This window comes from Branchiostoma belcheri, unplaced genomic scaffold (assembly GCF_001625305.1).
Source record: "Branchiostoma belcheri isolate BF01 breed outbred unplaced genomic scaffold, Haploidv18h27 scaffold4, whole genome shotgun sequence".
Classification (NCBI taxonomy): Eukaryota; Metazoa; Chordata; class Leptocardii; order Amphioxiformes; family Branchiostomatidae; genus Branchiostoma; species Branchiostoma belcheri.
The window spans coordinates 6,715,281-6,730,677 of record NW_017804020.1 but is presented as its reverse complement, the minus strand read 5'-3'; the positions used below and the strand labels follow the sequence as shown (position 1 = coordinate 6,730,677).

Here is a 15,397-nt window from a genome sequence, read left to right as displayed (position 1 = left end):
CAATCAAAGGTTGTTACAATTAGCTGCCAATAATCCTACATGGTAGGGCTAGGCAGTAACGGAGATGATGAAAGGTATCTCGATATTTGTACTCTACGTTTCTGTGGAAGACATGAGACTAAAAGAATTCTAATCGTAAAGGTATCTCGATATTTGTATCCTACGTTTCTGTAGAAGACATGAGACTAAAAATAATCGTAATCGTAAAGGTATTTCGATATTTGTACCCTACGTTTCTGTGGAAGACTTGAGACTGAAAGAATTCTAATCGTAAAGGTATCTCGATATTTGTATCCTACGTTTCTGTGGAAGACATGAGACTAAAAATAATTCTAATCGTAAAGGTATCTCGATATTTGCACTCTACGTTTCTGTGGAAGACTAGAGACTAAAAATAATTCTAATCGTAAAGGTATCTCGATATTTGTACTGTACGTTTCTGTGGAAAACATGAGACTAAAAATAATTCTAATCGTAAAGGTATCTCGATATTTGTACTCTACGTTTCTGTGGAAGACTAGAGACTAAAAATAATTCTAATCGTAAAGGTATCTCGATATTTGTACTCTACGTTTCTGTGGAAGACATGAGACTAAAATAGTCTAATCGTAAAGGTGCCTTGATATTTGTACTCTACATTTCTGTGTAAAACTTGATACTAAAAGAATTGTTATCGTAAAGGTATCTCGATATTTGTACCCTACGTTTCTGTGGAGGGCGTGAGACTAAAAAGAACCGTATCACGGTTGGGAAGCTAAGTGTTCTTTCAAAATAATGAACGGCCGCGGAACACATAAATGTTTGACCCCCATTTGAGGAAAGCGGGTCAGAGTCTTCGCTTTGACTGTTGCAGTGTTGGACTGAAGCATTACCAGTGCGAGCAACAATACGGGGTAGCACTAGACTGAAAAGAGGCACTCTACACTTTATGCTTTGTGCCTGTATGTATTCTGACGATACGTAGTAGACTTGTAGCGATTTTTTTGACGAGACTTACCCAGTGAACGCCTGACCGTTTGTGACGTGATAGACCCTGGCCCTCTGTTGTCCAGGAATGTCGGGCTCCTTCCACCATCGGACGGTCGGAGCGGCATCGTCTGACGTGTACTGGCAGGGCAGCACCACCGACTCCGCGCCCTTCAACGCCTGCTTGTTGGGACCCACCGTCACCGCTATAGTCGCGTAGGCTCCTAGAACACACAACACCACCGCACACTCAGTCAACAGTCTCACGGATGCAGCAGTAGCACTATCCATCGGAAATCTTTGGTACATAATACGCCACTGGGTTAGATTAAATCCAAGGGAATCCTTGCCGTCCTTCCGGAAAAAAAGAAGAAACCCTGGCGGTAGGAAACAAGTATCCACAAACACGCACGCACACACACAACACCGGCGCTGCGCTACAGCACACCACACGACCCGTGCGCACACCGTGTGCCAATTATGCGAGTAGCAGGGGCTGGGCGACTGCTCCACCGCTAGTGGGCCGGGCCCCCAATTCGGAAATCAATCCACGTACATTTATTAATACCGCCATCGAGCGGACGCAGCCGACCTCGACACCCTCTACTTATCTCAGGCAAAGGCAGTCAATTTTCATTTTGACGCCATCTCCACCGTAATGCCCCCAGTTTTGTACCATTTACAGTCTAATGGAGGAAAGGATAGGACTGTGGCATTAAGGAATCAAGACGGAAAGTAAACCTATACATAATTGTAAAGGGGTTACTTCATCATAGTAGGCCCGCCTATCAACGCCGAGCCGGAATGCCCCGGAGCATATTCACCCGAAAATCGATCTCTTCATGTTAGCTGTAAAAACTTTATTTATAGTTTGGGTAATGATTCAGTTTGATAGGTTTAAACCGAGTTTCAGCTCTAGCGGAGGTTGGTGATTATTACACTTACTTTTATCGAATGATGCTACTGATATTTTCTTGGGGGGGGGGTAATTTTTTTCGTCTGAGGTAGAAAAAAATGCGTTCAGCCTCTACATATTTAACGCAGTCTTATAGCACGTCAATTGCAAATTATACGGCTGCTTAATTGCATATTCCGAGATACTACGGCTGATTACCGGGCGGCAGGCGCGTTCCCGGGGAACCGAGGACAAAGCCGGCGTGTTGCGGTCACCCCGTCCCGCCCTAAAGCTGAGGTCACATTTTTTTTTATTCATCAAAACATTAAAACATAACAAGGACAGTGTGGCGCTGCACTCAAGTTAACAACTTATATTAACAGCGCCACACCACAAAAAAGGTACAATTAACATTTAAATATACAAAGTTGACATATCTGTGCGCCGTAGTCCCACCACCCCAAGACATTAAAATGTTAAATTAAATGCTAACAGAGCTATTTGAAAGATAAGATTACATGGCTAACCTCCTATATCTCATTGGCGGAAAAACATCCGCCAATCAGAGCTAGGAGGGGAATTTAGGCCCATTAACACTTACGTAGTATTTAGTACGTAGTAGGTCACATTTCCAAACCGGAGCAGTTTTATGGAGCAAACACTATGACAAAAAAGGCAACAGAGCATTAAAAAGTTGAAAAATTAATATTGGGAACTATTTGCGTATAGTGTTGATTTTACATTAATCGAAACAGCCCGGCCGGGCCCCGGTTTGGAAATGTGACCTCAGCATAAGTGCACACTATATGACATCTACTAGCGGGACTAGCGTAAACTTAAGGTGAACCTTTTTTTATCTGTTTATGCTTATACTAGAGCTGTGTACCGGTACGCAGTACCGATACTGTACCGGAAAAATTGATTATGTACAGGTCCAAAATACCTAATCCCTCAGTACCGGTACTGTACCTAAACAATTTCACACTAATTTTATGCCTATTTGTGACCTCAAATGTTTAAATAGCTGGTTAACAATGGGTGCCTGTGTAAGGACAGTGTGTTCATGAAAACAAAAACATCTTAGTTTTGCCTATATTTTATCTGAGCATTCGCCATAAACAAAGAATAAACCTTAACTATCAAGTTTATTTATGTTTTTTTGTTATTGAAGGAGTTCAGAAGAGCATATAAATTGGTCGAATTGTTCAGGTACAGGTTCAGGTCCGGACCTGTACCTAAACCTGTGTACCTGTACCTGTACCTGTACCTAAAATTTGTTTAGGTACACAGCTCTAGCTTATACCTAAGCTTGTTTTGTCACTATATGACATATAATTGTGTTCTTATTGTCCATATTGTCAAACGTGGGTACCTGTAATTGTGATACATGCACTACCATAATGATTGTATTATTTAGATTGTAATAAAGAATTTAAAAAAAAAACTTAAGGCCCCTCGAAATGTGAACATATCCCATGTGTGACCGTAATGCTGAGGTCACATTTCCAAGCCGGGGCTTAATCGAAAAATTTAAAAAAACTCATATAAAGAATACGTATAATATAGTGCTTATAATCAGTTGTTGTTGCAAATCTTATTTTTTTTTTGTTGTTGTTTTTATGTCTTTTATATCATACTTTTCACTCCCAGAACTTGCATAACCGGGTCGGAAATGTGACCGCAGGGCTCGAAATTCATTTTTGGAATGCACCAATTTTTTTCTTTGGGGGGGGGGGGTNCACCGTGTAAAACAAAACCTAATTACAGATCTTACTGCTCCTCTTCTAAGCCTGAATCTGAAATGGGAGCTTACTTCAAAATCTTAAAGAAGTACTTCAAAAAGATTTTATTATTTTTTGACACTTGGATGCCACGAATATCCTGTATACTATTATACATTTAATAAGTGCACCCACAGAAAACAATTGGGTGCACAGCTCCAAATTTGGTTGCACTAAGGTGCACGTGCACCCAGTATTTCGATCCCTGTGACCTCAGCCATAACACAGCAGTCACGTCTGCGGCAGGAACTGCCTGGACGCCCTTCCATGAATTTGCGATCTCGCACATCGCGGCCCGAATGTCTCTCCGGGCAGGGACTGATGAGTTGGACTGCTTGCTTGGATGACCTACTGGCGCTCTGCGTGCTGCCGCATGATTACTCCCCAGACAGACGGCTTCCTGTTCACATCTTTTCAGAAACTACGCTAGATTTTTTTTACGGGGAAGAACACCATCAACAGGCATCACTTCGTCATACTGAAATATGTATAGCCTGCACCTTTCTACGGGAATACGGATCGTAGAATTCAGAAAAAAAAAGAGAGAGTAAAATTAACTAAGGGAGTCCGGCCGCGGGGGGGTAGTTTCTTTCCCTCCGACAGCGCGGCCAGTCAAACCTACAAGGCAGCCAAACTCCCGTGGCAAATATTCTCCTGCATATAGCCAGCGTAGTTAGTCTGGTAGAGACTAAAATATTTACTGTACTTGATAAACTGTGTGGTAACAGGACAAATTAGCTTGAAGCTTGTGTAAGTCACAGCGCGTTTGTTACGTGCGCTTCATTTTGCATTTGATGAACTGTTTATCCAGCCAGCCTGTTGTCTGTTAGCAGGCTCATGAAATGGAATCTTTTTCTAGATCCTGCTAGCCGACACAGTCGAATGCAGTGAGGCAACCAGGATTGCTGAGTTCCCTAATTTCTCTCTTCCCTATCTCTCAATCCTGGTGGCACTGTCCTGCCCCCCCCCCAACCCCCTGGACAGGCTTTTGTGACTGATAACGGCAGTATCGAAATGAAAATCTCAACAAACACCGTGACCCTGGCAGCAGAAGCCAAGCGTGCCCTGGCTGTTTACGGAAGCCTGTTATCCCGCTATCAGACGATCAGCATCGCCCGCGCCTTCTGAGGGGCTGTCAGCGTCACCGAGACCATCTCATGCTAGACCCGCCGCTTTACATGTATGTACCGAGCCCGGGCGTACCGGCCTGCGATTGATTCCTACTAACTGAGTTAGCCGTCACCAGCCAATCACGTCGCTGCTTACGATCATGCGGAAACATAATTGGCTGGTAACTTTCCATCCAAGTAAAGGAGGGGGGATCTGATTGGCTGACTGCAGGCTAGCGCTAATTATAACCCACAGGCCATGACGCCAGGGCCGTTGCTCCAAGTATTCAAGCGGCGGGCCTGGTAGAGACAATAGGTCACAATATAACGACCAAAAACCAGTCTTCAAGGTACTCCTGATACAAGCCCGATTCACAAAAATGACTGAAAGTCTCAGCCAGCACTCTGCCTTTCTTTTTCTGTAAGCCATTCTTTTCACCCCTACATATTGCGGATACCTAGTTGATGATTCCTAGCCCATCAGCCAGCTGAAGCTATAACGCAGGGGAGGGCGTAACGTCAAGCGTTTAACGTTGCCGGAGATGAAACATTGATGTCGAAAATTGGGTGCAATGGCAAAGGTAAATTGCCACTTTCACGTCTGGTAAACTTCTTGAGTGCCCGGCGAATATGAAGTGCACCCCGACCTTTCCCGGCATATTTCCTCTCCCAGTGGTTTTCCTTCCCAAATATGCATGGCCTCCCGAACACTGGCCGAACTTCCCCCAACCGTGGTTGGGAGTAGGTCGGGAGCAAGTTCGGCTGTGATGGGCCGGTGTTCGGCGACTTTGGCTACTGTTCGACTGCGATAGCTGAATGTTTCAACATGTTTAAAACGGGTGTGGACGGGAGGTTCGGCCATGGTTGACTGGCGGTTGGCTGGTGTTCGGGAGTAGGAGTGGCTGGTAATCAAATTTGACTTAAATTTAAGTCAAATCCGATCCGATTCGTATAGAAACGTAGGCGTGGCCGAAATCTAGTCAGCTCCCGAGCTTTACGTACACCCAACCTTGGTCGGCTAGTCGTCTGGGGAAGGTTGTGTGACAGGGACCAAACCACTATCATTTGGCAAGATTTTACTGTTCTGAACCCACGGTGTTCGTATGTGAACAACTACTCCGGTCAGTCCCCGTATATGGACAGGTGAAGCCGCAGAAACCTAGCAGCAGAAGCCAAGCGTGCCCTGGCTGTTTACGGAAGCCTGTTATCCCGCTATCAGACGATCAGCATCGCCCGCGCCCTCTGAGGGGCTGTCTGCGTCACCGACACCATCTCATGCTAGACCCGCCGCTTTATGTACCAAGGCCTGGCGTACCGGCCTGCGATTGGTTCCTCCTAACTGCGTTAGCCGTCACCAGCCAATCACGTGGCCGCTTACGGTCATGCGGCAACAGGATTGGCTGGTAACTTTCCATCCAAGTACAGGATGGGGGAATCTGATTGGCTGACGGCAGGCCAGCGCTAATTATAACCAACAGGCCACGACGCCAGGGCCGTTGCTTCAAGCTTGGCTTCGACGCGGGATTATCGATACAAGGCCACAAGATGAATCTCAAACCGTCCTCACGGACTTGAATTTCTCATCAATCTCAGCACGTTGACTTATTTCATGGCTGGGAGGCCCGGCAGGCGAATCGCTCAGAAGTACGCATCGATACGAAATGTAATGATTATTTCCTGTTGCACTTATCTCTTGTGTGTAAACTTATCTGTCAATAACAGGCGCAAAGGATTACCTATTTGGGCAATCCGTACATCTAAACGGAAACGATACTACAATAAGGCACTGCACAGGGAGGGTGAATCAGACAGGAAAAGGGTAATACTCGTACATTTGTCTTTGGTTCCTTTTTTCAACTTGAAAATGCACGCTAATAACAAGAATACGATGTACAAGATATCTTGATCTTGCAGATTTCGAACTACGCTCAGCCATGAGCAAAATTAGAGTTAGCGCCCATCCTCTGGAATTAGAGAGAGGCCTGTATAGAAGATTACCTGTATATTGAAGAATTTATTAGTATTGTACCGCAAAAGCTGTAGAAGACACTTCTAAGTATAAATTTTTGTTGTCCATTCGAACCTCTACAATTTATTCCAAATTTCTCGAAACTCCCATTACGTCTTCCATGGTTTACAAAAGAGAAGCCAAACCCCTCAGACATAGCTCCAGACAATTACCCTTTATTATGTAGGTTTTATACTTGTTTTGTACCCTGTTTCGATGTTCTTTTGTCCGTGCTATTTGCAATAAGCCTTCGGGCAAGAATTTGCAATAAACTTATTAGGCCACAGCAAGTAAATTTTATGGATGACATCCTCCGCAGCCTACAAATCTAATGCGAGCGGGCGACAAAAAAACAAGGTTCCTACATTATATTTTAAGATTTTGACTCAATCATTATTCAAATGGTTTTGATTCAGTAGGAACATCACATATACACACCCAGCATCACATATCACTGCATCAAAGTAAGAAACAAAACATTAAATCAGAGCCTTTTCTTGTCTCCTCTCTTCATAGTTATCTGCCATCCACCTTCCGGCATGGCAACAGACGTCTTTGCCCGTTTTCGACATGTTGAACTAGCCTGGGTTCCATCCTGGTTAGTTTACGTCCGCTCCTACAGTCGCTGTAGGAGCGGACGTAAACTAACCAGGATGGAACCCAGGCTAATGTTGAACACTGTCAGAAGGCAACAAAATTTCTTGTTTTTTTTTCCAAAATCAGGCGAAAATTAATGCGCGCGCTGATGTCATCCATAAAAATCACTTGCTGTGTCCTTATTATCATCCCTGACTCGTTCGCGCTCCCGTTAAAAGGACCTGACTGACTAAAGATGACTTGTCAAACAAATCTTTTGTAGAAATGAGTTGCCTCGGTGTGTCCGTGATCCTTGTGCAGGTAATTTCCTTATTCGTGTAACTGGATTACGGATGTCTCCTGCTCTGGAAATCTACTTGTACCAGGAGTCGGAATCTAATAAACTTCCCATTTCTCTAACGGTATCTCCGTCCCCGAATGGATTAGGTACAACTGAATTTCCCCCGACGGTATGAAGCTGTGTAGTCGTGCTGTTTCAAATGTACTCGATGCTGTTTTTAGACCGGTGCAATGACCAAGTAGTTATTTACTTTTAAGTTGACATACCTTTTGACTATCTACCATTATGATTTGATATCTGAACGATTATAATTACTTCTATGTTACCTTATTTCATTTGATTGCTGATAAGTTAGTTACGATTTCGTCTTGTTCACGATAAGTTTATCTATTTTTAGTTGACCTTTGTTAGTTCATCTTTAATCTTTTGTTATAATTTTAAATGTCATGTAGTTTTGTTGGGGTTATCCCCCCAGGAATCTTTGAAAACCGCCAATAGGCGACATGTAATTCCTGGTTAAATAAATAAATAAACAAATAAAATAAACAATAAACAGTAGAGAGCTCGCCTTGCATTCGGTAGGTCGTGAGTTCGATTCCCGGCCGAGTCATACCAAAGACTTAAAAAATGGTACATACTGATTTCTCTGCTTAGCACGCAGCATTTGAGAAAGAGTGTGGGAGTTAAACACACACATCACTACCAGTGGAGTAGCCCCCTGCTGTAGCGATTGCACTGCTGTGTGGCCCAAGGGCTACAGAAACGGAGATGGGCGCCGATCCAAGCACTATTAATGGTGCGAAAAGGAACTTTAACTAAAAGTTTTAGGGCTTGAAAACAGACTTTTCCAAGTCAGTATTATTCTAGTCACTTATCTACATACTAAGTTAAAGCAACGCTATCCCAATGAATATCGACATTAAAACGGTTACTGAATATTGGGTTACCCATCAGGAAATAAAGGACTCATCTTGGGGGGGGGCTGTTCTGTTTTGAACGCCTAAAGTAGAACATACCTAACATGAATAAGTAGAGCACATACGATGTTACACACTTGTTTTCTTTTAAAATACTATGTAATATAAATGTATATGTAATTGTATGTGATGTATTGTTATGTCTTATGTTCGTTCCCTCTCCTGGAAGAATAGCTGCCTCCCTCGGGTGGGCAGCTAAAGGAGAGCTTTTCCTCAATAAACCTCAATAAACCTCAACCTTATGCCTGAGTTTAATTACTTTCTTTGGGAACCTTTTGGGACAACGTAACACAAAGACAGTCCCATATACCGGAGCCTGAATAGTGTTCAAAATAAAATGTCCTGGTAGCTTTTTTTTACAAAAAAAGTTTCCACATTGTAAAATACGGCGTCCATGGAGGGGCCATGTCGTGAACAACGAAATGGCGAGAACGTGAGAGAGCATAAACTAGCGGGGACCAGAAAACGCAAGTGCCATCACTTTTAAACGATTTATCTGCCGTACTGACTATATACATTACCTAGAAATACAATACTAGTGTACTATCTGAGGGCTTCCTTGTTCCACCAGGGGGTAGCAAAGCTGTAGCCTCTACCAGGCTTCACGGATCGCTGGAAAAATAGTAGAAATTGGCCGAAATAAAGGGATAGTATACCAGAGAAGATCCAGTCGGCCATAGAAGCTCCAATTTGCGACTCTACCAGGCTCCGCGGATCGCTGGAAAAATAGTAGAAATTGGCCGAAATAAAGGGACAGTATACCAGAGAAGATCCAGTCGCAAATTGGAGCTTCTATGGCCCGGGATCTTCTCTGGTATACTATCCCTTTATTTTGGCCAATTTCTACTATTTTTCCAGCGATCTGCGGTGCCTGGTAGAGGCTAGCAAAGCTGGAACATCGCTGGTCCAAGTGCATTGAAGTTAGGCCGTGTTGATTTGATTAATATATGGATGACATCGATCAGCGTGCATGAACTTTGGCCAGTTTTTCTATAAAAAAAAACGACCAACTGTAAATCATACAAAGCAGTTGCAAAATGAGTATATAATGCAAAAAATGCGCCGTAAATCGTACATATATATATAAATATCGGAAAACGATACTAACAAAAAAGAAAGCAGTATGTGCCGTTTTTAAAGCCTTTGGTTTAAGTCGGACGGGGCTCGAACTCACGACCTCCCGAACTCAAAGCGAGTTACGTATCTCCAGGCAGATCTATTTTGATGGCTGCAAATTGACCAGGCAGTATCCATTTGTCAGGCAGTTACCATTTACCACCCCAACTAAAGGCTGGCGTAAAAAAGATACCAGTATTAAAAGGAGAGCTCGCTAAAAACGCCTAAAATAAGCCAAAGCCTAAAACTCTTGGAGAGTACATGGCGAGCACTCTACCAGCTTGGCCATTGCACCTGTTTTCGCCATCTAGTGAAACCCACGGCCTGAATGTTTTCAATATAAACATTATACAGCCGTATTATATTAATCATGTCAAATCCTATGATATATAGTCTGACTCTAACTGCCCATTTACCGAGATCAGCGCTTTATCACTCTTGAATATCAAAGCGCGCATCAGCTAAATGGTTTCATCAAATCCGCCGTCCCGCCCATATTTGGGAAAGTTCCTCTGGAAATGGCCCATAATCCTGTTGACTAGTTTTTAACGTAATCCCCGTGGTGCACACGGAGAAATTGGATTGTTTTTGTCACCCGACTGGGAGACTGAACACTACGATTACCCTTCTTATAAAACATCGTGTTTGATATTTTTTTTTATATATTCCAAAACATGCAATCACAAGACGTGGTGACGGCACACTCAAGTTTTTTCAACTTATATTAATGCCGCCACCAACACAGGGACAGTACAATACTCATTTACACCTGAGCGAAGTGAGGTGTTAAAGTGCCTGTCAAGGGCACAAGATCGGTGGCATGTCAGGACTCGAACCCGGGGCCTCTGGTTCCGAGTCGAGAACGCTGCCGCTACGCCACACGACCCCACGTGTTTGATATGAATGAATGACTGGTGAGTAAACTCCACTTTATTGGTACATGGTACAGTGTGTGGCAGTAAATTATCAAGACTACAAGGTTAATCTATTCTACAGTTATGAGTATAAAATATGATATGATGATTGAGATGTTTTTTACGTGCTGAGAGGACTGCTGTGTCGTTTTGTATAGTTGAGAAATAAGACATGAAAATTGCAGACATTATACATACTGGGCTGTAGCTATAGGAGGGGAGAATTGGTGCTTAACGCTGTTACACCCTGCCACGAAACTAGCTATAGCAGGCTGGTAGTCAAAGGTGACGCCATATTTCAAACACTTCTCTATGGGACGTTACCTTTTAGATACACTTAAATGCGAATTTATTTACCCCCCGTGCGTCCCGCTAACTGTAACTAAAGAAATGTTTTTGTGATGAATTTGCGTCTTTTTTGTTTTTCTCTCTGCGTGAAATTTTTATCCCATGTTTATGAGACGGAAGTGGTGTTGTTTCTGTGTAAGTAGCCATCTATCTACGCCCGGTTGGCGCGTCAGAGATAAGGTAATTCCCTGCATACGTACTTATTCACCATCAGATTACGCCCAATGATTTATGACGCGCGAGGGTTTCGTTACTATGCCTGCAGTTTCTCATTGACCTGCTAGATGGCATGCACCAACAAAAATTGGTTTCCAATTGTCCCGTAGTCGCTACGATAGCTATCTAAACGTAAGATATTTGCGGATACTTTGTAGGGGTCTTGAAAAGATATCAAGGACAGTCTTGGATTAAAAGTAAGCCTTTTCTTTGACACTATGAGAAAGCAAAAGCACTTGTATACATGTCGTCGAAATAGAGGTCTATGTTTAGGATTTGGCAATCGTTTCAAAAGCCATTTGCTCGATCTATCAAGAAAATAAATGCATTGAACATAGTAGTAGCAATTCGCATTTTACTGCCAAGTAATGTTCAAGTCTGGTAAATGCAATCCCGTTCGGTACAGAGATAGGATACTGCACTATGCTATAGTCTGAAAGGCGGCGCTTCTAAACGTACTGCCTTGACGTGACATTTCTATCTCCATCGGGCAGGCAAAACGCCGATATAAAACGAGATAAATAAAGACAAAGACTTTTTATACATGAAGCTTAGATAATCTAAAAAGCCACGGAGATATCAGTGAATGAGACATCTGACACAACAGCACATCCAAAACGACATCGATCAGCCTAGAGTCACCACAAAAAACATCTGGACAGACGCCAAAAATTAGAGGGACCGTGGGGTTTGCATCATAGAAAGCACTTACCCACGTTTACACACTAGATAGCCAATGTTTCCTTCATTAATACGAAAGTTCATCTGAGTGGGTAAATTGCATAATGAAAATTAAACTGTTCTCCAACTCAAATTTTCAAAAGAAATAGAGTACCGGGGGCGATACCAACTTCCAACGACCTTTGACCTAACGCTGGCGTCACACGTGCGGAAAACATCACGTGCCTACAGCATTGGGGATTAAATCTCCCAGGTTGCATAGCGCAGGGAGGTCAGAACACGACATACTAGTACTTGTTTTTCTGTGTGTTTTGAGGCGTTGGAGCATTTTGTGTTCGTGTGACTTTCTACAAGTCGAATCTGACAACAAATAGAAAAACATGCTTATACTGCAACTGACACTGTCAAAAGAGATACTACATTGCTCGAAAAAAAATTATCAGATTTTGTAGTATAGAGTATTCTAAAAGTCTGTCATCAATGAATGTAAAAACATCACAGGATTTAGGAACGCGTGATTCTGACCACCTGGCGCTATGCAACCTGGGACTTTTTTTTTTACTCCCCCGGTGCTATGCATCCTGGGAAATGAGAAAAAGGTGAATGTCTGGCGATTACAGATCACTCTCTTCCGCGTCGCGACCCTGGCATTGTACCGGCGGAATCAGACTCATTCCCCCGGTCATCATCGTTCTCCTAACGGCGCCGAGTTTATCACGCCAACCCGCGCGGCCTTTCACGTCCTCGCGCCGTGCCCATCAGAGACATTTACCGCCAATTCCCCACGTAGTGATCGGTGCACGAGCCCATCCCGACCGGCGGATAAGGAACATAAATACGGCGTTTTACAGTTTAGGGGTCCCCTGGGTTACGTATATACGCCTCGTTGAACAATGTTTCAATATGCAGTAATTTAAGTCCTTACAACCTCGGATTAAAGGAAAAACCCACAAACCCCGACTCTCCCTCAGGTTATTTATTTCTTTTATTACTTTGATATGCAATAAACAACTCGCAAAATCTTTGCAACGTTGTGAAATAGGGCACAAATGTGGATTTTTTAAAAATCTATCACTCTATCGTTATAAACTTTGTCAACTTCACACTGTATGTCATCAATTGATAAGATCGTACCAGCAATTTTCAAACGATGTCTTTTGGAACTGATTATACCCTTTATCCTAACAGTAATCTTCCAAAAAATAAACGGAGAGTTTACGACTGTAATATCTCCGCCAGCAGACAACGTAATAAAAGTAACGGCATGTCATCAATTGATTACGCTTGGAATGAAAAGTCCGTCAAATCTAGCACAACTCTGATCAGTTAAGATAAGGTCAGATCGCCACAAAACAAATAGGAGAGATATGATCAGATAGCCTTGGCTGGAAAGATAGTCATAAAAATATTCCAATGATAATGTGATAGAAATGTCGTTGTTATGTCTGTAGGCGGCTATCACCCATAATGGGTGCGTTGGGCCGTGGGATAAGCGCTAAAGTAGCTCCCGCTCAACTTTATTGCAGTCGAGATGCCCTGAAAGCAAATGTTTCAGTGCGATTTCAGGGCTGCAAACCAAAAACAAAAACAAACATTCTGGATAAAGAAATCTGTCTGATATTGAAAACGAGATACACTTTCTACTTGACTGTACATTATATAAAGATAAACGCCAAGAGCTATTCGATACTTTACAATTAGACAAGATATGCAAGAAAATGCCAAAGCAGGACATGTTTAAATCCTTGATGTCATGCAAGAACAAATGTATAGCAGACAAACTATGTAATTATGTTTCCAAATGTTTCAAAAAGAGAGAAAAAAGGGCAACTAACAGTAGATGATAGGTAGTATATAGTATTGTTATAATGTATAAATTCCTAGCAACTAGCATTAGAATATAGCGTCCCAGTATGCAATACTCATGTTTTGCATACTGCATATCCTCTTGTGCATTTAGCCCATCTGGGCAAGAACATGCAATAAAGATTCATATCATATCATATCATTGACATTTACTGCCATTTCTTAGCACATTTTCGTCATCATTTCACATGTCAAAAGTTCGAAATGGCACCAAAGCCAGCTACGCGAGGAGTCGCTTTATTTCCTGGTACCACTGAGAAATAGCTAGAACCAACCTACGATCCGAATAATCAACCGTTTTCCGCAAGTTTGCTTCACAGCTATCAGTATGTTGATTCAGCTTAGGCCATGTTGATTTGATTATATGGATGACATCCGCGCGCGCATGAATTTTCGGTCGTTTCCAAAAAAAAAAGTTTTCAACCATACTGTAAATCGTACAAAACTGTTGCAAAATGAGCAAATATATACCATAAGTTGAAAAAAATATCGGAAAACTATACCAATGCCAAAATCAAACAAAAAAGACGAAATTGTAAATGAATGAATTTGAAGAGTAGATTATTCGTCATACCATACTCTGTGTCATTTGTTCAACCTTCATGACCACGTAGATTTCATGATGAAAGCAATTTTTTTGTCAAACTTTTTTTTTATTCGCACGCGCGCATCAGTTTTGGGGTTCCCAGAGGATGTCATCCATATAATCAAATTAACATGGCCTTACTACATGTACATTAAAAATGGTCGTGTTTTTTATGGGGGGGGTGTCGCTCGGTGATCGCAGCCTGTGTGTGTGACTGATACCGAAAGACGCTAGCCTTGCAAAGATGAGAAAGTCTAAGAGCGAATCTGTCCAATTAAGTGTGATTATATCTACGCAAGCCGGCCGTCTGTGTGAGAGTAATGGACGGTAATTATCGTGAGAAACGTGACAGGCAGACAGACAAGAGTTAGTCCGGTGGTGGGTGGATTTGGGCCACAGCAAGTAAATTTTATGGATGACATCCTCCGCAGACTCCAAATCTAATGCGAGCGGGCGAAAAAAAAACAAGGCGGGTCGAAAAAAGCATGGTTCCTACATTTTACAATTTGGACTCAATGTACAAATCATTTTGATTCAGTGGGAACATCACATAATACACACCCAGCATCACACATCACCGCATCAAAGTAAGAAACAAAACATTAAATCAGAGCCCTTTCTTTTCTACTCTCTTTATCCACCTTCCGGCATGGCAACAGACATCTTTGCTCATTTTCGGCATGGTGACCACTGTCAGAAGACAACAAAATTTCTTGTTTTTTTTTTCCAAAATCAGACGAAAATTAATGCGCGCGCTGATATCATCCATAAAAATTACTTGCTGTGGCCTTACTCGTAAATGAGTCTTGATTTGTGACAGTGGAACACGAGCAGGTGTGATGAGGGCCACCGAAGGTCTCAGAAATCACAACCCGCTAATTATACCGGTGTCTCCGGTGTCGACTGGCGTTTAGCGTGGATTTATTTTCCTCTCAGACTGTTTCCAGGGCCTACACGGGCCACTTCCTCGGCTCCAGGGCCAACATGCCCCCGAGGAAATTTTACCACAGCCCCCCTCAGTTAGGCCCTGGCTAACTCTGAGCCTAGCGTGCCTGGC

General features: G+C 42.8%; 1 protein-coding gene across 5 annotated transcripts in view; it reads right to left on the bottom strand.

Annotated features, from left to right (window-relative positions):
- Positions 1-15,397, bottom strand: part of LOC109477384 (carcinoembryonic antigen-related cell adhesion molecule 1-like) — a 94,406-nt gene that overhangs the window by 51,921 nt on the left and 27,088 nt on the right. For all 5 annotated transcript variants that reach the window (XM_019778628.1, XM_019778625.1, XM_019778629.1 and 2 more), the window contains exon 2: positions 998-1,190. In XM_019778628.1, coding sequence (XP_019634187.1) covers positions 998-1,190 — 193 coding nt within the window. The remainder of the gene's footprint in view (positions 1-997; positions 1,191-15,397) is intronic.